This window comes from Phaseolus vulgaris, chromosome 11 (genome assembly GCF_000499845.2).
Source record: "Phaseolus vulgaris cultivar G19833 chromosome 11, P. vulgaris v2.0, whole genome shotgun sequence".
Taxonomy (NCBI): Eukaryota; Viridiplantae; Streptophyta; class Magnoliopsida; order Fabales; family Fabaceae; genus Phaseolus; species Phaseolus vulgaris.
Genome location: NC_023749.2, coordinates 2,726,141 through 2,751,052, shown reverse-complemented (window position 1 = coordinate 2,751,052; position 24,912 = coordinate 2,726,141). Strand labels below are relative to the sequence as shown.

Genomic DNA, 24,912 nt, shown 5'->3' with positions numbered 1-24,912 from the left:
TTCAAATTCTAATTATTAAAGTGGGTTTTAAATGAATGTTATTTTTTTAAAAGAGTGTCAACAAAACTTTTTCCAAAAAAAGTAATTAGAAATTTGAGGTTCAATAACAATTTCAAAAGTGAGAACACAGAAAAGGGTATGTTATCCGTTAAATACAATACATATTTATATTTGATTTGAGATGACAAAATATACGGTAAAATACAAAAAAAGAAGAAGTTTGAAACTCCCAGAAAAATACTCTCATCTAACAATAAACTTTAATTACATAATAATACATATTATGCTTTCATATTTAAAAAAAAATAAAAAATTATCTTTTAGTAATATGAATTTATTTTGTCTTTTAAGTGTCAACCCTCTATAACATAATAATAATAATGCAAAGATTAAAAAAAATCAATACAACCAATAAACTGATGAAATAAGGATAAATTAGACTATTCACTCAAAATGTGTGAAATGTTTTCATTTGAGATTATAACTACAATGAAACCACTCAAACACTGACAATATAAAATTAACATTATTCACCTAACTATAGATATTATAGGTATTGTAGTTATTGTAAAATATAAAATTAACATTATTCACCTGGTGAGATTCATTCCCATTATTAAAAGAACCTCTCGTAAACACACTGATACAAGCCCTTGTAATTGGAAGCATTAGAAAATCGCGAAGATAAGGCAAAACCCAGGATAAGTAATTCCAGTAGCTCCTACATACCTGTAAGCGAATACAAGAGTTAATAGAATCTGTACAAATGGATGAGACAAAAAAATGGATAGAGTAGTGTTCAAATTCAGGAAACAGAGAGTGTGGATAGAACAGTTTAGAAATTCAGGAAACAGAGGATAAACAGAGAATAAAGTCCATGTGCAGGAAGCATACACACCAAGATAACGTTGAAAACACATTAATACTTGTGTTTGAGATGATAACTACTACCCACCTCAAGAAGGAGTTCGAGCCAAGTAGTGAAAGCATCATGATTGGAAAATACAATATTAATATTATTCAGGTGTTGATATCCATTCTCGTTAAGAAAACAGCCATCAAGTACTACATCGATACTTGTTTTCCCAGTCCTACATTAAGAATTAATGTATTATAAAAATCTCAAGATAAGGCAAAACAGAGAACAAGTCAATCACAGAACTCATACATACATACATGTAACGGATTGGAGGAATTAATACCACCAGCCCCACGATACTGAGAACCAATGTGAATACATTACTGTAGAAGTTCATCTGTCCGATTGGAGCATCAACACACTGTCTTGTTTTTTCCATGAAGGTGAGCACCTCTTCATGCATAGTTCCCTCAATCCCAAAACTACATTTCGGCATTTTATGCTTCTTAATCCCTACAAAATTCAAATTCAAATTCTACAATTTTTAAAAATATTACTAAATCATTATAGTAATATTTTTTATAAAGATCTAATCATCAAGAAATAATAAAAACAAAATATATATATATATATATATATCTCATTTGTTCAATGGAAGTTCTCTCCTGCAAACTCATGTGTTCTAGATCATCACAAATAATGTTCTCAATCATTATAGATAATAAAAAAATTACTATATATAAAATCATAAACTCTCATACACATTTAAGAAACCATTAATGAAGAAAAAAGTGTAAGTTACAAATAAAGAAAAAACAGAACACAGATTTGTATTACAAAGAAGTAAGTTACAGATAGAGAAAAAAACGTAGGAGATTTTTTGTCTGTAAAATTACAGAGAAAAATTAACTTACAAAAAGAACGAAACAGTAACCTTGACAGCAGATTTCTTGTTAGACTTGGCCGGAACGGAAGAGGAAGAAACTAGGATAGGCGGAAGAGGCTTGCAAGGTTAGGGTATTGGGAGAAAAGGCATTGCTGCGGCTGTTATGATTATAAACTTAATGGCACCTCGCTCTTGTCAGGGATTAGGGTTTTCGGCCTATATTTTCTCAACATAATAATTTATATTATGATTCATCCTATAATTATTAAATATAAATTATTTTTAAAAATAAAAATTAATTAATTAAATATTATTTTAAAAATTAAAAAATATTAATATTTAATAAATTATTAAAATTTTAGCTACCAATTTTGTAATTTAAACAATTTATATTTTAAATTTTAATAATTAATTACATATCACCACAATTATAACTAACAATAATCATTTCTTATTACATAAAAATATATTATTAAAAAAAATACAAAAATACAAAATTACAGAGAACTAGATAAAAATTTATATATTAAAAAAACGATATATAAATAAACTATACATATTCATAAAAAATTATAGAAAATGGAAACATATCTTATTTTTCATGTTTGCAAAGGTAATTTTTTATATAATTATTATATCTAATAAATAAGAAACACATCACTCAATATACCTAAATTTCTTTATTTTAATTTAAAATACTTTTATTTATTTTAATTATGTCAATCAATATTGTTTTATTAATAACTTAATTACATATAATATTGTAACATCTTCAAAATTCTCTCTAAATATACATATATAGTTTCTAAATATAAAATATATTTTCTAATGAAAATTGTAGTAATTAGGTATGGTTGTTTAAAATCTCGCGTTTATAAATGAATAATTTATAATGATTTTCAAAAAAATAATAATCTAAACAATTGTTATGTCGTGGTAATTAATTATTCTATATGTATTAGTTACTATATTACATTTGTTGAGTTATAATTACAAAGTATAAAAGTTACACTACCTAATTTAAATTGGAAACCTAAATTCTATTTATTCTGAACCTATACCACTTAAATCATTTACACCTCACTCTAATTAATCTTTAGTTAGCCATTTTCACTCACCTAAACTATTGTAATTTTTTTCAAAATCCTGGCCTATAGAAATGTATGCAAATAATTTACTTTCACTAAGGCCTAAAGTGCAGTTTGATTAAGTTAATTTACGTTGTATATGTTAAAATATAGAAGTTAAACTTTATGACAAAATATGATCCTGAGTTGTAATACTTGTTTCACGTAATCATTTTGACAACTTTTAAAAAAAAATTATGATGCTGTCATGTGTTTGTGAGAGTCAATCTTTACAACATGATTGTGTAGTGTACTACTAACAATTCACTAAATATAAAAGTGTGTAAAATTATTGAGTTTTGTGAGTTTTAGTGTATGTACTTTTATCCCAACAACTAGTTTAGTTTAGTTTAGATGGTGTTACATTTTTCATTTTCAGTTGGATTTATATGTATATGTTATAATGGATTTAGGAGAAAAAATTATTAAAGTTCGTGAATGATGTGTTGATTGTAATGAAATTTTGAATTTTTTTTAAAATGTTAAAAGTAAGATTACAAATTTATTATTATTTTTAAAAATAATAATAAAATATGATGTATTTTTATGTTAATTTTAATTAATTAAAATTTTAAAAATTATTTCCAATATCATTAAATAATTATTTTCAAATAAAATATGAGTTACTTTAAAAAAAAATTAAAGGTAAAATTATCAATATATGTAAAAAATAGTAGACTGTTATATAGAAATAAATAATTTAATTATTCATAAATTTAAAAAATATAATTAGAAAATAATTCTGTATTAAATATAAATAATATTATAATATTTATATTTATAATAATAATTATATAATTTGTTTATTATAAATACTATATATGTTTTGCTATATTAACAATTTATATTATTATTATTATTTTATTTTATTAATAATATTATTAAGTATTTGTGTTAATTAAATTCATGTAATAGTTAATATGAAGAGAGTTAAAAAATACTGTTGACGCTGTTCCTAGATCAAAAGAAAAAATCACTCCACATTCATATACATAAACCGTGCTTCCCTTAGAACAAACATCCTTTAAAAATTATTAAAAATCTTATTATTATTTGTAACAACTTTGGATAAATATAGACATAGAAACTCATCTCACTTTGTTATCACCGATGTTTTTTGGACTTAAGACTTACTTTTTTTGTTATATTATTATTTTATTAATTTTATAGTTATTGAAACATCTTATAACAATATTACACTATATTTTAATTTTGTGAAAGAACCTTCTTATTTACTTAAAAAAATGACTATATTTAACTTATTATTACATCATTATAAACAAGGTATTAAGAAAATACAAGTCTGTACATAAAATTTTCTTTAGCTTTTTATCATGGATATCTCTATTTCCAATGTATCTTGCCACAACGTACCTAACAAAAGAAGCCATCATTAATAATGTATTATAACATTAGGGTACAATGCATTCATTTTTTTGCATTAACAAAAAAATAAAAATAAAAATAGAAACGATTCTCAAACAAGCCAACGATTTATATTTATTTAATACTTGATATATTTAACTAAAAAAATCACAGTTATCTTAATTGTTATTAATCAAACCAAACTAAACCAATGAAATTATTGTACAAATATTTTAATTTAGCCATTATTTGTTGTAGTTTGATCTACAAATTAAATCACAAAAACAAATATGTATACTTCAATGCATATTATTCCCTTACTTTCTTCATGATAAAACACTTATAAAATTAATTACAAATTAAAATCTAAACTATTTTTACCATCAGTATATAACAGACATGATCTAATAAAGTTTACACACAAATGTAAAAATAAAGGAATGTTGATAAAAATGAAAAATAATATTGAACATTTATAGATATAAAGCTATTTATTTTTTAAACAATACATGACATCAACATAGGACAAACAATTATTTTAGTTCTAAAATAGTTAAGAAAATATAAAATAAAAATTTATAATGTATCTTTGATTCCTAAACTCATTACATTACCAGTAAGAATATTTTTACCCAAAAAAGTTACAGCAAAGAAAAAGTAACTATCAGAGTGGGTGTGAGAGAGAGTCTCGCCACACTTTTCGACAACTTCAAAGTCTCAAATTTAACTCTCACTGGCCTGCAGCCGCTAGACACAACTACTAAGCATTCTTCTTTGTCATCTAAGCCTCTCTGCTATTCTCCATTTCTCACATTGGCTCTTTTATCACACATCAGGTAACCCCCACCTTCCCCTTCACGTGTTTATGTCATCTTTTTGTTAAATCAATCGACTTTTGTGTTAAAATGTTTGTGGGGTTTTGTGAGAAGTGTAGATTTAGTCACTGCGCTTAAAACTGTTTCTGGGTTTTTCCTGATCGGCAGAATATGAGCTAAAGTTTTGTTCTTTTTACGGATTCTAGGTGCATTGGGTGCTGGGCCTAGCCCTTTTGTGAAAACTGGAGATTTTAGATGTGGTTTAAATGACTAATAGATAGCTCAACACTTCAGAGTTTTTTGTATTTCCTCTGTGGTTCTCCTTTTTAAATTGCATAATTGTTCGAGAATGTCAGATTGCTGGTTTTCTGGGAGTGTCCCTGTAAAGGGTTTTAGCAGTCTTAAGTCAGGTTTTGAAAATAATTTGAATAAGTTGGTTGAAATGATTTGCTATTATTTTACTCTTGTTGGACTCCTGAGTACTGGCTAAGTCTTTTAATGTCTACGTCCCTTTTGAAGCCGCTGGTTTCATGTGATTTAGAATGTTTTGTTCTCTTGTTGCAGATGACGTTGATTTGTTGGATTTGTGTTTGTTAAAATATATGAAGGGAATTTTTTAGTTATGAAAAATTCAGAGAAGTTGTGGAGGACTGTTGAATATTTATTTGTATATTTATTCTTGACTATTTCCATACTTTGAGATTAATTTAATCTTCTTAAGTGATACCTACTCTTTCTATGATAAATTCAGTTCAAACTGTTTGGTGAAAATTTTGAATTTTTTGACAAGTCTAAACCCTAAACCCTAAACTCAATAATAATCATGTGGACATTCTCTATTGTCTAAACTTTATTCTGTGATGAAGCTGTTGATAATTGGAACGTTCTGTTTCTCTATTCCACTTGTAACGATTAAGTATTGGATATGAAGAATAAGAAATCAGTTAAGTCTAATCTATAGTGATTTTTAAGATATTGATGCTTGTTTTCTTGTGTAGATTTAGGGCCCCTTCTGCCATACTACACACATTAAAGATGGCAACAACATCCTTCTCTGGTTTGCAATTTGCTGTGTCAAGGTCATGCGTTCCTTCATCACAAAAGATTGCAGATGCAAGTGCTGCGGTTCTTGGTGGCAAGTCCATGATTGGATCATGGAATAAACTTGCAAGTGCATGTAATGTTGCATCAGTGCAACCTTTCCAGCGGCGGGGCTTCACTTCATCGTCCATAAAATCTGTCAAAAGTGTCACAAAGGCTACATCCGAGTCTAGTGCAGAAAGTGCTGCCTCAGGATTGCAAATTAATCTGAAAGGTATTGTTCAGTTTCTCTGACGCTCTTTGTTAATATTACTATTTATTTACATGTCCTGACGATGTTTAACTAGAGTTTAGACATGTTAAATTTCTGACAATTTAACCCACTCATTCCATATTTACTACAATTATTTCAAGGTATACTGAGCCCCAGATAAATGTACAATTCAACATAACCTGTTTCGTTGCAGCCACTCAAGAGATGGTGCTTACTTGGTTGTAAAAAGCTATTGAAAGTTGGCCTTCTCAACTGAGGCCAATTATGTAATAGTTCGTTAATGAATAGCATCTAATATTCTGATCTATCTGTTTTTTGTTGATAGTTTCAGCTAAAGTGAGATTTCTTATCGAATTTTGCAATTTGAGTGATTATCTTTATATATATACGGATTTTGCTGTCATAGCGTATGAAAGCAATTATAGCTTTACTGAAAATAGCAATATATGTACAGGTAAAAGGGCTTTTATTGCTGGTGTTGCCGATGACAATGGATACGGATGGGCAATTGCAAAATCTCTTGCTGCAGCAGGAGCTGAAATTCTTGTCGGCACATGGGTTCCTGTAAGTTATTTGTTTTTTGGATAAAAAGTGGTTGCTTATTAGTTGTTATACAAATTCACTAGATTCTGTCTTCTGACTTTCGGAACAACACCTCCCCCCCTCTAGTGCATATGTTTTCCACCAGTCCAATTATGTTGATACATTTACTAACTGTGAACCATTTCTATAGGCTCTGAATATTTTTGAGTCCAGCCTACGGCGTGGAAAGTTTGACGGGTCACGCATGTATGACTTTCAATACTACTGTTACTGATCTTGTCTGTTAGACTATGCGATGCTCTGCTAATACAAAACTACATTTTCCAGATTACCAGATGGATCATTGATGGATATTACTAAAGTTTATCCATTGGATGCAGTTTTTGACAATCTCGATGAAGTGCCAGAAGATGTAAAAAAGAAATGCCTAGTTTTTTTTTCTTGTTTTTCACGTCAGAATTTATATCCCCATGCTGATTCTTTGTTTTTTTTTTTCCGGAAATTTGTATAGATAAAAACAAACAAGCGGTATGCAGGATCCACTAAATGGACTGTTCAGGTATACACAAAATTTTACATGGTTAATGGTCTTATGGTTGCCATCTTGGATAATGTTTTTGAAAGATAAACTGGAATTTAAGCCTGAAAATTATGATTTTTTATGCTTAAGAATGATTTCAGTAGACTTTTGTAGCCTTTACTTTAGTAGGACCAATGAACTAATCTGGTATCACATGCTGTAGCGTGTATGATATCTTTAGTCAAGAAGTCCACCCTTCCTCGTCCTTACCAAATTGAAACTTAGAAGCATTTTTCTTTGTTTTCATTTCTACGACAAAATGCTGAATTAAGAATGCATTTTAATTTATCCTTACACATTTTGGTTGTTTTTCTTCTTTCCTCTCTTGTAAATATGAACAAATGATTTTCTTATACATCTTAAATGGTATTTCAAAACTAGAACTCTGGCATTCAATGAAGTATTTAAGCCTAGTGGTGTTTTTGGATAATATTATGCACTGTGCCTCAAGCTGTCCTGACTCCTGCTTGACAGAATTTGTGAGCTTTGATATATTTGTTCATTGCTATACTTTTCAGGAAGTTGCTGAATCTGTTAAGGAAGACTTTGGCAGCATAGATATCCTTGTGCACTCACTTGCCAATGGACCAGAGGTACAATAGATACATTAATAAGCATTGAATTTCCTTTATGCATCTGGCATCTGGCTTTAATAAGTTAACTTTGATATAGGTGACGAAACCACTGTTGGAGACATCTCGGAATGGATATCTTGCTGCAATATCTGCATCCAGTTACTCCTATGTCTCTTTACTCAAGCATTTTCTTCCAATTCTGAACCCAGGCATGTCTCTTATCTTACAAGGCTTGCATTGTATTACTTCCTACTTTCGCCTATCATTTTATATTTTACTTTTATGATTTGATTTTAGGTGGCTCTTCAATCTCTCTGACATACATTGCTTCTGAAAGGATCATTCCTGGGTATGTTGATTATGCCATAGAAAGTCCTTACCATTCTCTTATTCATAGTTTTAGACTGACAATATTCATGATCTAAATACTGACAGATATGGTGGTGGTATGAGTTCTGCAAAAGCTGCCCTGGAGAGTGATACCCGAGTAAGCTTCCTCCCCCCAAAATTCTCCATTTCATGGACTGACTCAGATGTGCTTCGTTGCTTCTTCTTCTCTCTCTATTCACATCATATTTCATACCTTTTCAGGTTCTAGCTTTTGAAGCAGGAAGAAAGCGCAAAATTAGAGTCAATACTATATCTGCTGGTAACCTCTCTCTTTTCCAATTTCGGGAACGTTTATTCTGTCTTGCTAAGATTTCATAACGGAAAAATGGTGGTGGGGACCAATGTGTGTCTTGCTTGGTCTGTGACATTTTGCACAAGTGGGCTTAGTTCTAAAAGTTTTGTCTTTTATGCCATGGAGGTGCAAGAATCTACCAGTTACTTTGGTTGGGATCTTAAATTTGTTAAACAAAGGCCAGACCATCTGTTTAGTTATATATTGGTAATTAAAAATGAGCTGTTCATTTGGGCACCTTTGCTTGGACTTGGTTTGAATTTTCACACCATGATTTTACAGTCTGTTGTATTTAATGCTGGCTCTAGTCAACTGTGCCCTTGACTGCAACCAAAAGGATACTAAATAGTTGGGTGGTATTTTATTCTATGATGTCAATACTTTCTGTATAATTAACACGAATTAAGTCTTCCCCACAATAGAATAAAGTGACACCTTGTGGTTCCATTTAAATTACACGTTTTTGTGCTATTTCCTGGTTCTCTCACGCACTGCTTATAATTCCATCTATGTTGAAGTTAACAAATTTCCTTCAGTGTTTGTTTTCATGTTTATTTAATTTAGTTCTGTGATTAACATGTTGACACAATGTATTTTTGTCCCCAGGTCCACTGAGAAGTCGGGCTGCAAAGGCTATTGGATTCATTGATATGATGATTGATTATTCATCAGCCAATGCACCACTACAGAAAGAACTATCGGCAGGTAACACTTTCATCAGAATTATTCCTTGTAATGTACAACTTCAGTTTCAATCTGTGATCATTTGCACAACTAAATTGAAATTTGTGTTCTTACAGGGGAGGTGGGCAACGCAGCTGCCTTCTTAGCATCACCTTTGGCATCTGCTATCACCGGTACTGTTCTATATGTTGACAATGGTCTGAATGCTATGGGTGTTGGAGTTGACAGTCCAATATTTAAAGATCTTGACATTCCCACAGACCAGCATTAAGTGGCAGCTACCCCACAAAAGCTTGTGTCACCGGAATTAGCATAGGCATTGGCGATATTTGTTTTGCAATCAGACAGTAGCATTCAGTTTTGAGCATTTGCTTTGCGTTTTGTGGGCTTATTTTAGGAGTTTTACCCTTACGGCTTTTAAACATTTCTTTTTGCAATGTGCTAAAAAATGCAGGTCATGATTATGAATGTAAGAACCTTTATATGATCTATGTAACTATGTTCATGAGAATTGAAATATAAACTTGCAATAAAAATGTATTTTCATATATTGATTGTTTGTAGGATCAAATTGGGAAGTTTCAGAAACTGATATTACAATTAAGTGTGGACGGTGAGGTATGAACTGGGTTGATAAATTGATAATACAAAATTACAATCAGGAGTGACAGAAGTTTAACTGTCAAATTAAATTTGTGGAAAAAGTGTTCACTTTGCTAATGTGGCCTCAAAAAATTATCATTGGAAGCTTTTGATGGAGACTTCAGCCTGGGGTCCGCCTTGAACATATACAAATATGCACTCGGAGCCAGGATTCAAGACCTTCTGCCATTGGGGAAGTTCATAGGTGTCCTTTTCCTCTGTTGGAGAGAGACCCCATAAAGAGCCTGAGAGGTCCTTAACCACCAACTTAAGATCTGAGATTGGCTTCGAAGAAGTATTCTTGATTATGACCCTGTGGCGGTAGTAGGTTGCACCTCCAACAGTCCATGAGCTACTTATTGAGTGAAGAAATTGCAATGGGGCACCTGCAACACAACATTCTTTAGCCAGTGATAGCAAAAATAAAATTTGGAAAGCAACGATCATTAGATTTAGATACCTTCTGATGTTTTAGATGCCGTTTCTTTTACTGTGTATGTACCTATCAAGCCAATACATGTTAGTTAGCGGTGCAAAGACAGCCAGAGTAGAACTTTTCTAAATTAAAACAAGGTTTAAACTCATTTTCAACTTTGTTGCTTTAGTTTAATGCATGCATGTTCGGAAACCAAAGTCAGAAATAATGTCAATTATGTTTACATTATGTAAAAGCTATAACTATTAGCTTCTGAGTAAGCATGAAAAATGACACATGGATGTGGAACCAAACAAATTCTGCAGAGTAGAGTACTCACTCGGTGTTTTTTGTTGGGGCACTGGTGATTCATTTTGGTCGTAACCTGTGACATATAAGAGAAAAGTGATGAGGCTTCAAAGTGTATGAGGAAGACAACAGATCATAGTAGTCTACAATAGCGATTATCCCTCACATCCGAACGTGGAACTAAACAAGTTCTATGATACTCACTTTGTGTTTTTTCTTGGGTCACTGGTACTGGTGATTCATAATGGTTGTTGTAACCTGACAAATATGAGAAAAGTGATGAGGCTTCATAGTTATGTAATATATTCATAATTATGTAATATATACACTGATACGATTATACACTGATACGATTCGTATATGGACATAAAGATATATAATATGTAAAATGTAGGACATGGAAATACGAATTTATATATTATATAATTATGAATTATATAAATTGATAACAAAGATTAATGTGTATAAGTATGTTTCAGTTTTTGTTGAAGAAGAAATATATTTTTCATGGCTGGTTCAAAAGGATTTCTTTCTTATTTTTATAATCATAATAAAAATTAATACAATAAGTTTGAATTTTTAAAAAATGGATGTATTTTTTCTTTTTAAAATCGTGCTAAACCTGTGCTAGAATTGTCAGAAATTCAACAAATATTTTTTGAATTGGACACTTTACTAATACATGTTCTATGATTGTCGCGTGTGTTCGACACGGACACACCATTTAGGAGAAGTGTACAAGCCTCATAGTAAGAGGAAGGCAACAATCAGATTAGTAGGTTAGTGTAGAATGGAGATTATCTCTCACATCTGTACGTGGAACAAAACAAGTTCTATAATACTCACTTGGTGTTTTTTGCTGGGGCTTTGGTGATTCATCATGGTTGTAACCTGTGACAAGAGAAAAGTGATTGAGGATTCATACTGAAAGAGAAAAGAGCAGATTAGTTTATGAGGGATGGAGATTACTCCTCACCTGCACCTGCATTACCACACAAACTCTGCAGTTTAGCAAAGATGCCCACAAGAGGAGCAGAACCTGAAAGTGTAGGCTCAGTTTGTTCATAGTTGGATCTGTCATCAGAGAAGCCATCATTTTTATCGGGACCACCCACGAGGGCACCATCGATGACATTAGGATTTGGCTCAGCACGGTTATACCACAGCTCAAATCCTTGAGCGCAGCCAACCTCACTGTGAAGAGTAAAGATTGAAGCAACAGAAGCGCCTCTGTGGTGAACATGAAGAGGATATTTTGCTCCATATCCAACCAAGTAGCTCATACCCGCTGGGTTATTACCAAGGATATAATCAGCCTGTGACAATCAAAATTCACAGTTTCAGTTTACTAATTAAACCACACATTAAATCATGATGGGAAAAACTTATATTAGATGCATATTCTTAGGTGTCTTCGGTGCTACTCCAAAATATACCTGAGACTTCACAAAGTTGAGGAGCTCCTGAGGCTGAGTTTGTCCATCTGGACAGTTGAGATTTACTTTTGTTGCTGAGAGGTAATTAGAGTAAACAGCTAAAAGGAATGTAGCAGAAGAAACATACTGCATGTTGTTCCATTCACGCACGTATAGTAAGCCACCTGATAAGCAGAAAAAAATGAAATGATTGCAGTTTAGTTTTCCATGAATGTTCCTTTAAATCCATTTGAGAAGGAGTTTAAGAGTCTGTTAAATCAATTCTCTACATTAGCATCTAACCTGGTGTTTTCTGAACATTGTAACCATCGTTCTTTTGCAAGCAGGCACATGAAAAATAATCTGCCTTGGCCTGGTATTGCTTTAGTGTATCAGCATAAGAACCAGCCTTCCCTTCTAGTAATATCTGCAAATTAGGCATGACCATTATTGCACGATTGATTGAACCATAATTGATTTGCACACTGACAAAATCATGGACTCACAACAACAGCAATAGTGCTTTCCCATTTGGGGAATGGTAAGTTGATGAAATGATACTATTTAGTTTTCTGTAAAGATCATATTGCAATAAATTAACTTCAAATATAGCCATTATACTTTCAGAACATGAAATTGCTTTAAATTGAGTGGTCTGGAAGAAGGGATTTTTTTGGTTACAAAAAGTTACCTTTGTTAGGAGGATCTGAACACCAGCATATTTGTTGTCCCAAGAGAACTCTTTCATTGCCCAGCCAGTTCCACCCATATACACGCCATTGTCCACTACATACTTTAGGTAGTATTCATCTCCAGTTGCAAGGTGTAGCCAAGTGGCAGCCCATAACAATTCATCCTACACACCAGAGGAGTCAGGTTTTTTATTTGATAATGGATGATACTAATGAAAGTAAAATCAGAATGTAGCAATGTTAACTCACTGAGTAACCGGAAGAAGTATAGAATTGCTGAGCACTTGAAATGGAGTCATCATAGAGACCTCTGAACCTATCTGCGAATGTGAAGAGCTGCAAAAGATAGAATATTATCAATAGCAAGTTAACAACTCCTTTCACTGTAAACTATTAGAAGGTTTTCAGTAAATATGCGGTTACTTAGCCTTAATCAATCAGAGAATGGAACACCATGTGTTATGAGATTTGTAGTCCTCATTTTTAAATATTTCACCTAAACTCTTTTCCCTTTCAATGTCATGTGTTGCTTTTAAGTGCAATCAGTGATTTTTACTCAGTCAGTTTAAATGCTGCTCACCTGTTTTGCATGAACTAGGAGGAGATCAGAGTAAGAAGAGTTGTAGGGCCTGAAAGCCATAGCTGAAGCAGCCAACGCAGCTGCAGTTTCACCTGCCAGATCAGAGCCAGGGTGTTGTTCATCAATTTTATAGGCACCTCTTGATGTAGTCATGTCTTCAGCACGCTCCCAGCAGTAATGATCAGAAACTCCATCTCCCACCTGAAATTTGTCACAGCAAAGAAATTTCTTACATTACCATAAACATGCATAACATAGCCCCTAAGAAATTCCATCATGATCAAGTCTGGTTTTATTTGTGTAAACTTTTCAAGAAATCAAAATTTTCCTACTAGTTAAAATCAACTAATACACTTCAATTTTTGAAGAAGTCACATGAAACAACCTATGCAGAAGTTAAAATGTATGCATTAGTTTTAACTTCGAGAAAAAAATAATTCATTTCACATTGTTATTTTCTCATTTTACATATACTTGTTAAGAACTCCATTGACTTTCTCTCAAGAAAGTAGCTTGTTAAACTAAATGATATATATAGATTTGAAGTAGAGTGATATAATGGTAAATAATGGCAATGATGTGAAATCATAATGAAAAACTTAATGTGGTCTTCATTAGGAAACTTGTGTGTATAATCATTAACTGAAGCAGATGAAATTTGGTGAACGAACAAAAGAACACAGTCCTTGTCTGTTGCATTTGCTTACCTGTCCCCAAAGAACATTGGGTTGTGTGTGTGCTTTGACAAAGTAATCAGTTCCCCATTTAATGGCCCATAAAGCATGTCCCATTTGGTTCAAGTTCGTAATTTCCTTGTTGAACTCAATGGCTCCCCATGCAAGCATTGTGACACTGTAGGCCATTGGCAGCCCAAACTTCACATGGTCTCCAGCATCATAGTACCCTCCAACCAGGTCTACCTGCATCATCACGCAACAACAAAAATGAAAACACACACACAAAAAATCACATATGCACTTAACTTTATATATTTTTTTCAAATAACATCTCCAAAACTTTAGAAATAAAAATATTTCATAGTATATAAGTAAAGTGAATGGAGACTTTAGACTTCATCTCACGGTTTTATGAGATTGAATAACACTTAAATTATGCAAAAACAAGACTATGTTACAATTTACAAGTCATTGAGTTATGATGATGATGACTCACTCCTTGCTGAAAACCATCTTTAAGGCCAGAATCACCACGCCATTTGACTCGCTGCTGCTGCAGTGGTAGCTTACCAGATCTCTGTGCTTCAAAGAACAACAAACTCTTGTCAAGGGCATCACCATAGTTGAAGCTTGAGGGTGCACTCCCCCCTAATCGCACAAGAGCCATGAGAAGCACGCACAAAGAGATGTTCAGGTTCTTCATGTTGATGATGATGGTTAATTTGCAGGCTCAGGGAAATCAGAAAATGTGACCATATAGTATAAAATTATAAACTAAGGTTTCTTTCCTTATGCATGCATTGCATTGCATTCCAAATTCTTTGTATATATAAGAAAAAGAAGAAGAAGAAGAAAGAAGAAGAAGAAAGAAGAAAGAAGAAAGAAGAAAGAAATGGTTTGGTGAATAGGTGGTAGCCATCACGTTGGGGTTGACATTGTACAAATGAAACATTCGTAAGTACGAAGAGGTTCTCACGTTTCGACGTGCCACTATGTAAACTATATTCATTCATTCTTAAGGGGTGGTCATACCCTGCTCTGCACCTCTATGAGGTTGAAAATATGCCGCACCAATCTGAGCCGTGGATCGTGCTGAATGTTTTTTGTCTCATTGGAGACCTTTCTCGAATCTTTTTCATTTTCCAAAAATATGTAAATGAGAATCTTTTAGTAAAAATAAAATCGTTATATACATATATTTATATAAAACTAATACAATTTTGGATTCACAAAATTTGATGTAAATAAATAAATTTAAAATTTTAATTTTTAAATTATGTTTACTAATTTTAAAATGAGAAATCTTGTGACTGTATTCATAGACACGTGGGTGGGGTATATGTAGCTTATTAATTTGTCAGAAAAGTATTTTTGATGAGAATTAACTCCTCTTTTGTTTTTTTTTTTATCGTATTTTTACCTACACACATTAAATATAGTGTACTGTCATAATGAATATATGGATAGTTGCTGGCAGGCCTGGGCCTGAGCCGGGCCTGCTTTTAAAGTTTTTATGGCCACAGTTGTGAATGGTGGTCCTTCTTCTATCAAGTTTTACAAGGCTAATTCTTCTTACATGAGATCAACTGTGATCTGCACCCAATGAACATAAAATGTCTATTTTGCTCTTAACCTTTTGGATATTCATGTTTGTAACACAAATAAGACAGTTATAGATATGTAAGTTTGAACCTGATATGTGCATAAACTCTAAACCTTAAATTCTAAACTGATACGACCATCTCAGTCTTATTTGGATACTCAAGAATGTCTTTCAAACGTTAAGATTCAGAAGCCTTTTCTCTCATTCTGAATGCTGAAATTCGGATTGTACACTACATACTTTTGGATATCTGCATCCGTAGGTCACTCTCCAGATCTCGATATCCGATAGTTTCTAACCATTTGTTGTTACAGTCACCACACCTGACATATTTACCTGAAAAGACCACTCCACCACACCTAACAATAATGCCTTAGCCTCCACCACCACCATAGTAAATCACTACACCACCATCACCTCCACTCTAATCTCCACTATGGTAGAAGAGCTTCTCTACAGTTTTTTAAAAAAAAATAAAGGTGAGAAAGGTAGTTTGGGATTTTAAAATACATATTGGGTATAATTAACCGTTTTACAAATTGCTAATTTTGACAATTTTGCAAAGCCTAATTAGGACTATATATTTATTTTTAATATTAAATTCTCTCTTTTAATTAATCTGTGAAATATTTTTAATTTTTCTATCAGATAATAAATTGTATTATTAATACTTATCACATAATAGACTACATATGATTCTTTAGTATATATTAGTTTTGTTCTTTTACGCGTATATATTAGATCCTTTTAATACGATTTTGGACTAACGTTAAATAGGGCCTTGTAGTAAATAAAATCACATTAGTTTTCTTTACTTGCGCTAACGCAACATTTCATAAATGCTGATATACACACGTAAATTGATCTTTGAGAAAAAAAAAAACAGCATGTAACGTATTTTAGTATAATGAAAAAACATTTCTTTATAGAAATGTATTATGCATTTTAGTGTAATGAAAAAATAAATTTATTTTAAACCAAAACAAATATAAATGAAATTTGACATTTGAATGGTGTGAAACTTGGTCAACTCGTATAATATGACTGATTCAATTTTGGCCTTTTGAATTCAGTGGCCGAAATATTTACTATTCTCATATATTTTTTCTAAGAAGAAATGATCAGAATGAATAATATTTAAAAATAATTATAAAATTAGATAAGTCATAAGTATACTTCATATTCATATTAAAGAACTCGTGTTCCATAAATATAATCTTATCTTCTATTTCTCATTTTATTAAAGTCACATTTGACATACACCATTCTGTCTCATTTTTTTTAAAGTATGGCTTTAATACAGAAAAAAAAACCCATAAGTGGTTATTAAATACAATTTTAATAAAAAACGATAAAAATAAAATAAAAGTCATACTTACTAAACATGACTTTCAATAAAAAAATCATATTTACTAAGCATGATTTTAATAAAATAATAAAAAAAATTATAAAACGAAAAATTATGTATGAAAAATATAACGTGAAGTAAAAAAAGAAGAAATTGAAATCATGATTGTGAAAAATGACTTCTTCCATAAGAAAATGTTACAATTAATTATTCTCCAATTTACCATTTTAGTAATTATTCTGAAAGATTATACAACACTACAAGAAAATAATGAAATAAAAATTAATCTTAGAGACAAAAAATAAAAATAATTAGTTGTTATAGTGATTAAATTAGAGATCATTTTAGAAACTAAAAAAATTATTGATTTTTAAATTAGTTTATATTGTTGATAAATAATTTCTAAATTAGTATCTAATTAGTTAACAAGTTTTTTTCTATAAAATTTAAATTCTAAATAATTAATTGTTAAAACATTGATAACTAATTAGATACTAATTTAGAAACTATTTATCAATAATAAAAGTTAATTTAAAATTTAATAATTTTTTTAATCTCTAAAATTATTTTTAATTTAATTAATATAAAAACTAATTATTTTTTATTATTAAAATTGGTTTTTATTTGATGATTATTTTTATGTAGTTGTGTAAGATGTAAGATGAATTTTCCTGTCACTCATTAGTCATTAAACTTAAGTTGAAATTTTACAAACCAAACTGTAATCGAAACTTCTTGTGACAAAAACAAATAAATAAAGAGAAGCAATGAAACTTTTACTTTATTGATCATGGAATCAAAGGATTACGAACAGTAAAATGAATGACAAGAATAAATATTTAACACTTGTTTAGGTAGAAATGAAATAATTCATGAAATGTTTAAACACAATGGGAATTATATGTCCACGAACTTAGTTGATAGAACTGCAAATCTTTCTGATGATTCCAGCAGATCCTGTTAATGGCTGAATATCTCCCATTTTTATCATAGCAGCTGCAAAGTCAGACTTGAAGGTTGTAGGATTTTTGCTGTATTCAGAGACAATAGAGTCTGCAGAACCTCCACTGAATAGAACCTGATCTGAGTGAAGAAGACCCTTCTTCTGAATCAAATTCTTGAAGTAGTTGTTGTCAAATGAATTAGGTGTCACCAAGTCTAGTGCTGCCAATTTCTTATCATTATCATCACTGTTAAGGGAAGGACAACCACGTTGACGAGTGCTTGCAAATCCAGCATCAATGTCGCTTGCATTGTTGTATATTCTTCCACGGAATGTGAAGCATTGAGCTTGTCCAATTGTGTGAGCACCTGCATGCATTACAACATACATGTATTTGCTTTAATAATTTTCTCACAGTAAAAAACTATACATTGAAACCAGTGAAAAAATTTATAAGCAACATGATTAGTCAATTACCAGATAGAGTAACCATGTCTCTAGCAGTGAGCCCTTTCTTACTGAATCTAGAAATAAGAGTTTCAAGATCGTCTATGAAAAGTGGTAGGTCACTGGTAGCTTCACTCTTGCTTGCTGTGGTGGAATCTCTTCGTCCAAGCTTCACTGTCCATGATGGACCACCCACCTGATCAAGAATAAGAACATGCATGCTGTTAATTTGCATGTTATTTAAAAACCCTTCAAAACACATATATAAATATATATATTGTTGGAAGCATTCATAACATATGTGAGTAAAAATCTTATTCCATAATTATGATTTCGAATTAGGTTTAAAGTATCATTCTTAATATGAGTATCAAAGTCATTTTCAAGGTTATTCTAACGATTCTTTGTTAGTTTTATTAGACCACCGCTATTGGATACCTATATTATATTGTTCCAGACACGAAGTGTCAATTTCGGCATGAGAGAGTGTGTTGGATATCCTACATTGACTAGAGATTAGACTGAGTAGGTGCAAACCTCACCACATACTTCGGTCTTATCTGTTGAGTTAGAATTAAAGTTTACTTCTTAATATATATTTATATATATATAGCAAGGTTGTTTGTTACATACAGCAAATGAGGCATCACGAGAAGCTACTGCTACAATGTCTGCACATGATACAACTCCGGGGCACACTTTCTCCACCTCAGTTTTTGCTTGATCGATGACGTCATATCCTCTTACTGAGTTAATATTCTGAAGTGCAGTCTTTTCGCTCTCGATGGAGGAGCTATCATCAAGCAAAATCGATGCATCACAACCCTGCAAAGCATATGAAAAGATTCTCAGTTAATGATTTTACGGTCCAAAATGAAGCTTAAAGTTGATGCATGGTATTGATGAGTGAATAGAAAATGAAGAGAAGTAGGTACCTGAACAAAACAATCGTGAAAATGAAGGCGAATGAGAGATGCAGCCATGCGGCGTTCCTTGGAAACTGCACTACGAATGACAGTTCTGATGGTGGTGAGTGCATTGGGACATGTGCTGTCATAAAACGTAGAAGACAATTGTGCATCACATATTGCGGCTAACAACACCAACGTAGTCACAACAAAACCTGCTGTGATACTGTGAGTTCTGTGTGCCATGAATTTGTCTGGTTTTTTGGAAGGTTGAATATTGAATATGTATAACTCAACACTCAAAAAGAAGAAAGGATAGTTGATGGATAGTTAGCAAGAAAGAGAATGAATGAAGATGATGGAAAAAGAGGGTGGAATGGTGGTGAATTTATAGGAGATTCATTTGGTTTGGTTGTGTGAGATTTATGATAGTCAAATGAATGGGCAAAAGGTGTGAAGGTCTCTATTATCTGCTGCAGCGTGTTTTTGTGGTGAGTTGATGGCGCGGTCGGAGTTGACCAGGTACAACTATGGCTAGCTAGCATGCATGAAGTTATATTATAAGCCACAATGGTTTATATTACTTCAATCTTGCTTTGTCATGTTTTATCCATTACTTTATTGGATGAAGCTTTGATAAAACTTTATGTTATGGGTTTATATATAAATATATATAATAAAAAATAAATTTGTAATTTAAAGAAATGAAAAAATATTAAAATAATAGTATTAGAAGATATAATTAGGTTGATAAGATCCTTTCATCTAACAACACTTTAGGATGACATAAAGTGAAGGACGAGATTGAAATGAAGAAAGACTAATGATGGATACCTAGGCATCCAAAGACGATGAAGAACGTAGTAAGCAACGAAATGCTTCGGGGAGTTGAAAATAAGCGTAGATCCAGAGATTCTCGATATAAATATAAAAAAGATGGGTTGTCTATGTATCATTACTCTACTTTATTTTGTAATGTTGAAGAGAAACCAAAAAATTATTAAATAAAAATTCATTTTAAGAAATAAAATAATTAATTATTATTTGATTAAAGTAAAGATTATTTTATAATTTAAAAAATTATTGATATTTAAAATAGTTTTTATTATTAACAAAAAATTATAAAATAGTTTATAAATTAGTATTTAACTATTAAGTTTTAGCTATTTAATATTATCTTATATTTTAATTAGTCTCTTTATTAGTGTTTTAAAAATTAATTTAAAATATAAAATATCAATAGTTAAAATCTTAGTAATTCATTCATATATCAATTTAAAAGTATTTTATAAATTTTTATTATAATATAAATAATTTTAAATACCAATAATTTTTTAATTTTTAAAATAATATATAATTTAGTTCTTTAAAATAAATAATTTAGTTTAGTAATTAATTATTTTTTATATTTAAATTTGATTGTTATTTAATAATTTTTTTATTTAGGAAGGGAGTTGATTTCTCAAATTCACGTGTTTCGAATTTGCATGCATTTTTGCATTTATCCATTAATCTTATCATTAGAAAGCTTCCTTGAAAGAGACCTTGTTGGCTTGTCCTTGTCTTTATGATTTTCACATGCAGATTAATTAGTTTGACCAAAACAAATTTGCAAAGTATTTTGATTTTGTGATTGAAACAGTCTCCCACATAATGATTTTGCTTAGTCCATTTCTCAGAAACAGAATAATAGATAAATGAAAACACATTTAAAATTAACTAAATATCATTACGTGTTCAGTAACTTTATATATATAATACAAATTAATTAACTATCTTGATGCCAAATTTTATATAAAAAATATCAATACGATAACAAATAAATAATTACATTTGTATATATTTCGACAATAATATATATTAAGAAAAAGTGGGTTTTTTTATAAGAGTTAGTCACTCTAATTAATAAATGTATATTTATAAGCATTAAAGTCAAATTAAGGAAAAAAGAAAAGCTTTTTGAAGTTGTGGATGGGAACTTTCTCCTTTTTGAAGGTTGACAAACAATCAACATCAAGAATGGCAACCATATTAAGAATCAAATTCTGAAAAGATTAGTTATTATCACAAAGTCAACTTTACAATCACTGTTACCAATTATATATAAAAAGTCAAAACTGACTAATCATACAATTACCGTTAGCAAAAGTACATGTGAAAAAGTCAACCCGATTAATCATTGGAGAAACCCTAATCACAATAAATAAATAAATTAATCATTAGAGTGACAAAATAACTAAGTACATAATAATAAATGTTAAACTACAGAAAAATTAGTAAAATAAAAATATTAAATATTATATTAATTAAATTAAATATTATTAAAAATTAAAAAAAAGTATTATATCTTGTTCAAGAACAGGTGTTGGAGTCTAGAGAACGATTGTTTTGCTCCTTCACTCGTCTCTTAGTTTCCTGCTTCTTCTTCCTCCTCTCGGTCGTCTGGTAGCACAGCCTAGAATGGTACATGCAGAAGGAATTACGACGATCAAGTCAATCAGGATGTCGACACTCGGTTGTCAGAGTATTGTAGATAATACATACTTGGTTCTTGAGATTTACGATATTTATATTATCTTAATGGACCTTAGTTGGTGGGCCGGATTAGGAAGTTGATTCATGTTTAGGATTTTCGCTAAACAACTCTTAATTATGAATTAACCTTGCTAACTTGGTCAACCCATGTCTTGTCGTCATGAGTCGGTCGGTCACGTGTTGTCGCGTGACCTTTTATCGTGGTCGAGTGATCAGATGGTTCGAGATTCTGACTGACTCATTGAGTCGTCCGGTCGTGCCAGTACATATCTAAAATAGTTTTTATTTATTAACAAAATTTATAAATTAGTTTTTAAATTGATATTTAATTAGGTTTTAGTCATCAATTATTTTATATTATAAAGTTGGTTATTATTTAATTGGATATAAATTTAAAAACTATTTTTTAATAATAAAAATTATTTTAAATATTAATAATTTTTTGAATTTATAAAATAATATCTAATTTAATTATAACTAATTATTTTTTTCTAAAATTAATTTTTATAATATTTTTATTTTTATTTTGATAAGATGCCTAAGGCAAATAAGAATTTCATTAGAGAAACCTCGTCAAATAAAATATTTATTTATTTATTTTCTTTTTATCTCTCTTAATTATCGTCCATCTATTTTATTCCACACACTTTTCCCCCTTATCCTTTCCTTATTAATTTAAAAACACATTATACAATATTTGGTCCATTATTTTAAAGGTTTCCAATAGCAATTAAGTCTAATGAATTGATGATCATACATTTACAAGTTTATTTTATTTATATAATCACATTATTACAACTAGCAATATTATTATTTTAATATTTTTCATATTACAAATTTATCTTTTATTATATATATTTATTTATAAACCATCAAGAAGATTCGTATACAACTTTATAAGAATTGTAAAGCTATTATTCTATCATTTATGAAAAGTAGTATTAAGATGATAATTCGATTAATATTTACCCCACGTGTAGTGATTATGGCACAACGCATTTTCTTGGAAACTAGCCATACGAGGAAGAAGAAGTTGTCATATATAAGAATACTTATTTTCATGCAAAAGCTTTTCCTTATACTAAGATATTTTCAAAACGGAAAAAGGACAAAATAATTAACATGCTGCGAGCTGGCATTGGCGACAAAACATCAAAGGATAATGAATTGGTCACAAATCACAATGTCAAATAGCACACACCGCGTTGTAGCAGATTTTAATGACTACGAATCATTCTATAACACAACCAAAACCTCCTATAAATTCACCACCATTCCACCCTCTTTTTCCATCATCTTCATTCATTCATTCATCTCTTTCTTTATTCTTCATACCATTTACTTCTTTTCTTCTCTTCAGTGCTAAGTTAAACAACAGATTCAATTCATTGTAATTAATATTCATCATACATGGCACGAAGAACTTCAAGTGTAGCAGGTTTTGTTGTGACTACGTTGGTGTTGTTAGCCACAATATGTGATGCACAATTATCTTCTAAGTTTTATGACAGTACATATCCCAATGCACTCACCACCATCAGAACTGTCACTCGTAGTGCAGTTTCTAAGGAACGCCGCATGGCTGCATCTCTCATTCGCCTCCATTTTCATGATTGTTTTGTTCAGGTACCTACTTCTCTTCATTTTCTATGCACTCATCAATACCATGCATTAACTTTAAGCTTCATTTTGGACCATAAATCATTAACTGGGAATCTTTTCATATGCTTTGCAGGGTTGTGATGCATCGATTTTGCTTGATGATAGCTCCTCCATCGAGAGCGAAAAGACTGCACCCCAGAATTTTAACTCAGTAAGAGGATATGATGTCATCGATCAAGCAAAAACTGAGGTGGAGAAAGTGTGCCCCGGAGTTGTATCATGTGCAGACATTGTAGCAGTAGCTGCTCGTGATGCATCATTTGCTGTAAGTAACAAACTAGCTTGACATATACCTAAAAAGTTTGATGATTTTAACTTGATAACATGCAGAAACATATGTAGCAATCAATGGCTTAGTCATTCATTTTTTTAATTCTTGATCTCAGGTGGGTGGTCCATCATGGACTGTGAAGGTTGGAAGAAGAGATTCCACCACAGCAAGCAAAAGTGAAGCTACTAGTGACCTTCCACGTTTTACAGATGATGTTGACATTCTTATTTCTAGATTCGATAAGAAGGGACTCACTGCCAGAGACATGGTTACTCTATCTGGTAATTGATTAATTTATCATATATATGTTCAAGATTCACTAGTTTTTTGAAAACTTTTACTAATTTATATTTGTAGAGTTATGGGTGAGAGAATTATATAATTAAAGCAATATTGTGTATGTTGTTAATGCATGCAGGTGCCCACACAATTGGACAAGCTCAATGTTCCACATTCCGTGGAAGGATTTACAACAATGCAAGCGACATTGATGCTGGATTTGCAAGCACTCGTCAACGTGGTTGTCCTTCCCTTAATAGTGATGAAAATGATAAGAAATTGGCAGCATTAGACTTGGTGACACCTAATTCATTTGACAACAACTACTTCAAGAATTTGATTCAGAAGAAGGGTCTTCTTCACTCAGATCAAGTTCTATTCAGTGGAGGGTCTACAGATTCTATTGTGTCAGAATACAGCAATAATCCTACAACCTTTAAGTCTGACTTTGCAGCTGCTATGATAAAAATGGGAGATATTCAGCCATTAACCGGATCAGCTGGAATTATCAGAAAGATTTGCAGCTCTGTGAACTAAGTCAAATTATTGCCTTTCCCACTGATTTTTAAGGTGTTTTATCAGTATTGATTCATTCAATTGTTTATTGTTTCTGTTTCATTCATCAACTGTAACTTTTGCTTTGTATGTAATTCTAAATGTATATGTATTCTTTTGAACTATAGCTAGCTTAATGAGACTGAAATTCTAGCAAAGTTTTACACGAGTTCAACAAAATTATCTAAAATAAGACCCCA

At 31.2% G+C, this 24,912-nt stretch overlaps 4 protein-coding genes and 1 long non-coding RNA gene across 6 annotated transcripts; 2 read left to right on the top strand and 3 right to left on the bottom strand.

Moving 5' to 3' along the window:
- Positions 1–417: 417 nt before the first annotated feature.
- Positions 418–1,958, bottom strand: LOC137829453 (uncharacterized). 2 transcript variants are annotated; one of them, XR_011084015.1, is made up of 4 exons: positions 1,774–1,958; positions 1,177–1,372; positions 956–1,091; positions 418–729 (listed from the first exon to the last, which is right to left on the bottom strand). It is a non-coding gene; the product is annotated as an uncharacterized lncRNA (long non-coding RNA). The 2 variants fall into 2 exon arrangements; XR_011084016.1 differs by having other exon boundaries at positions 1,173–1,372; positions 1,774–1,933.
- A 2,923-nt stretch (positions 1,959–4,881) lies between these two features.
- Positions 4,882–9,979, top strand: LOC137818190 (enoyl-[acyl-carrier-protein] reductase [NADH], chloroplastic-like). The gene is made up of 13 exons (XM_068621466.1): positions 4,882–5,073; positions 6,051–6,367; positions 6,822–6,931; positions 7,101–7,156; positions 7,238–7,322; positions 7,422–7,469; positions 8,009–8,083; positions 8,163–8,274; positions 8,363–8,414; positions 8,501–8,552; positions 8,657–8,714; positions 9,354–9,452; positions 9,548–9,979. Exons 2-13 carry the CDS (start codon positions 6,088–6,090, stop codon positions 9,700–9,702), a joined length of 1,182 nt encoding a protein of 393 aa, XP_068477567.1. The 5' UTR covers positions 4,882–5,073; positions 6,051–6,087; the 3' UTR covers positions 9,703–9,979.
- LOC137818183 (endoglucanase 5) lies at positions 9,956–15,102 on the bottom strand. The gene is made up of 13 exons (XM_068621453.1): positions 14,658–15,102; positions 14,192–14,404; positions 13,485–13,685; positions 13,154–13,240; positions 12,904–13,068; positions 12,516–12,639; positions 12,234–12,397; positions 11,774–12,113; positions 11,644–11,688; positions 11,002–11,055; positions 10,829–10,873; positions 10,534–10,575; positions 9,956–10,459 (listed from the first exon to the last, which is right to left on the bottom strand). The coding sequence occupies exons 1-13, from the start codon at positions 14,862–14,864 to the stop codon at positions 10,170–10,172; spliced, it is 1,977 nt and encodes a 658-aa protein (XP_068477554.1). The 5' UTR covers positions 14,865–15,102; the 3' UTR covers positions 9,956–10,169.
- Positions 15,103–17,869: 2,767 nt separating this feature from the next.
- Positions 17,870–19,771, bottom strand: LOC137821257 (lignin-forming anionic peroxidase-like). The gene is made up of 4 exons (XM_068625768.1): positions 19,438–19,771; positions 19,136–19,327; positions 18,533–18,698; positions 17,870–18,423 (listed from the first exon to the last, which is right to left on the bottom strand). Exons 1-4 carry the CDS (start codon positions 19,654–19,656, stop codon positions 18,026–18,028), a joined length of 975 nt encoding a protein of 324 aa, XP_068481869.1. The 5' UTR covers positions 19,657–19,771; the 3' UTR covers positions 17,870–18,025.
- Positions 19,772–23,235: 3,464 nt separating this feature from the next.
- LOC137831228 (lignin-forming anionic peroxidase-like) lies at positions 23,236–24,837 on the top strand. The gene is made up of 4 exons (XM_068638823.1): positions 23,236–23,571; positions 23,681–23,872; positions 23,994–24,159; positions 24,297–24,837. The coding sequence occupies exons 1-4, from the start codon at positions 23,356–23,358 to the stop codon at positions 24,692–24,694; spliced, it is 972 nt and encodes a 323-aa protein (XP_068494924.1). The 5' UTR covers positions 23,236–23,355; the 3' UTR covers positions 24,695–24,837.
- The last annotated feature ends 75 nt before the right edge of the window (positions 24,838–24,912 follow it).

Excerpts from the sequence above, each read along its gene's own strand:
- LOC137818190 (XM_068621466.1), top strand. The coding sequence starts at position 6,088 with ATGGCAACAACATCCTTCTCTGGTTTGCAATTTGCTGTGTCAAGGTCA. Across the intron at positions 6,368-6,821 it reads ATTGCAAATTAATCTGAAAG|GTAAAAGGGCTTTTATTGCT; the intron begins GTATTGTTCAGT and ends ATATATGTACAG. Across the intron at positions 8,415-8,500 it reads TCTGAAAGGATCATTCCTGG|ATATGGTGGTGGTATGAGTT; the intron begins GTATGTTGATTA and ends AAATACTGACAG.
- LOC137818183 (XM_068621453.1), bottom strand. The coding sequence starts at position 14,864 with ATGAAGAACCTGAACATCTCTTTGTGCGTGCTTCTCATGGCTCTTGTG. Across the intron at positions 13,241-13,484 it reads TCCTAGTTCATGCAAAACAG|CTCTTCACATTCGCAGATAG; the intron begins GTGAGCAGCATT and ends TATCTTTTGCAG. Across the intron at positions 10,576-10,828 it reads GCCCCAACAAAAAACACCGA|GTACATACACAGTAAAAGAA; the intron begins GTGAGTACTCTA and ends TTGGCTTGATAG.
- LOC137821257 (XM_068625768.1), bottom strand. The coding sequence starts at position 19,656 with ATGGCACACAGAACTCACAGTATCACAGCAGGTTTTGTTGTGACTACG. Across the intron at positions 19,328-19,437 it reads TTCACGATTGTTTTGTTCAG|GGTTGTGATGCATCGATTTT; the intron begins GTACCTACTTCT and ends TATGCTTTGCAG. Across the intron at positions 18,424-18,532 it reads AGACATGGTTACTCTATCTG|GTGCTCACACAATTGGACAA; the intron begins GTAATTGACTAA and ends TAATGCATGCAG.
- LOC137831228 (XM_068638823.1), top strand. The coding sequence starts at position 23,356 with ATGGCACGAAGAACTTCAAGTGTAGCAGGTTTTGTTGTGACTACGTTG. Across the intron at positions 23,572-23,680 it reads TTCATGATTGTTTTGTTCAG|GGTTGTGATGCATCGATTTT; the intron begins GTACCTACTTCT and ends TATGCTTTGCAG. Across the intron at positions 23,873-23,993 it reads CTCGTGATGCATCATTTGCT|GTGGGTGGTCCATCATGGAC; the intron begins GTAAGTAACAAA and ends TCTTGATCTCAG.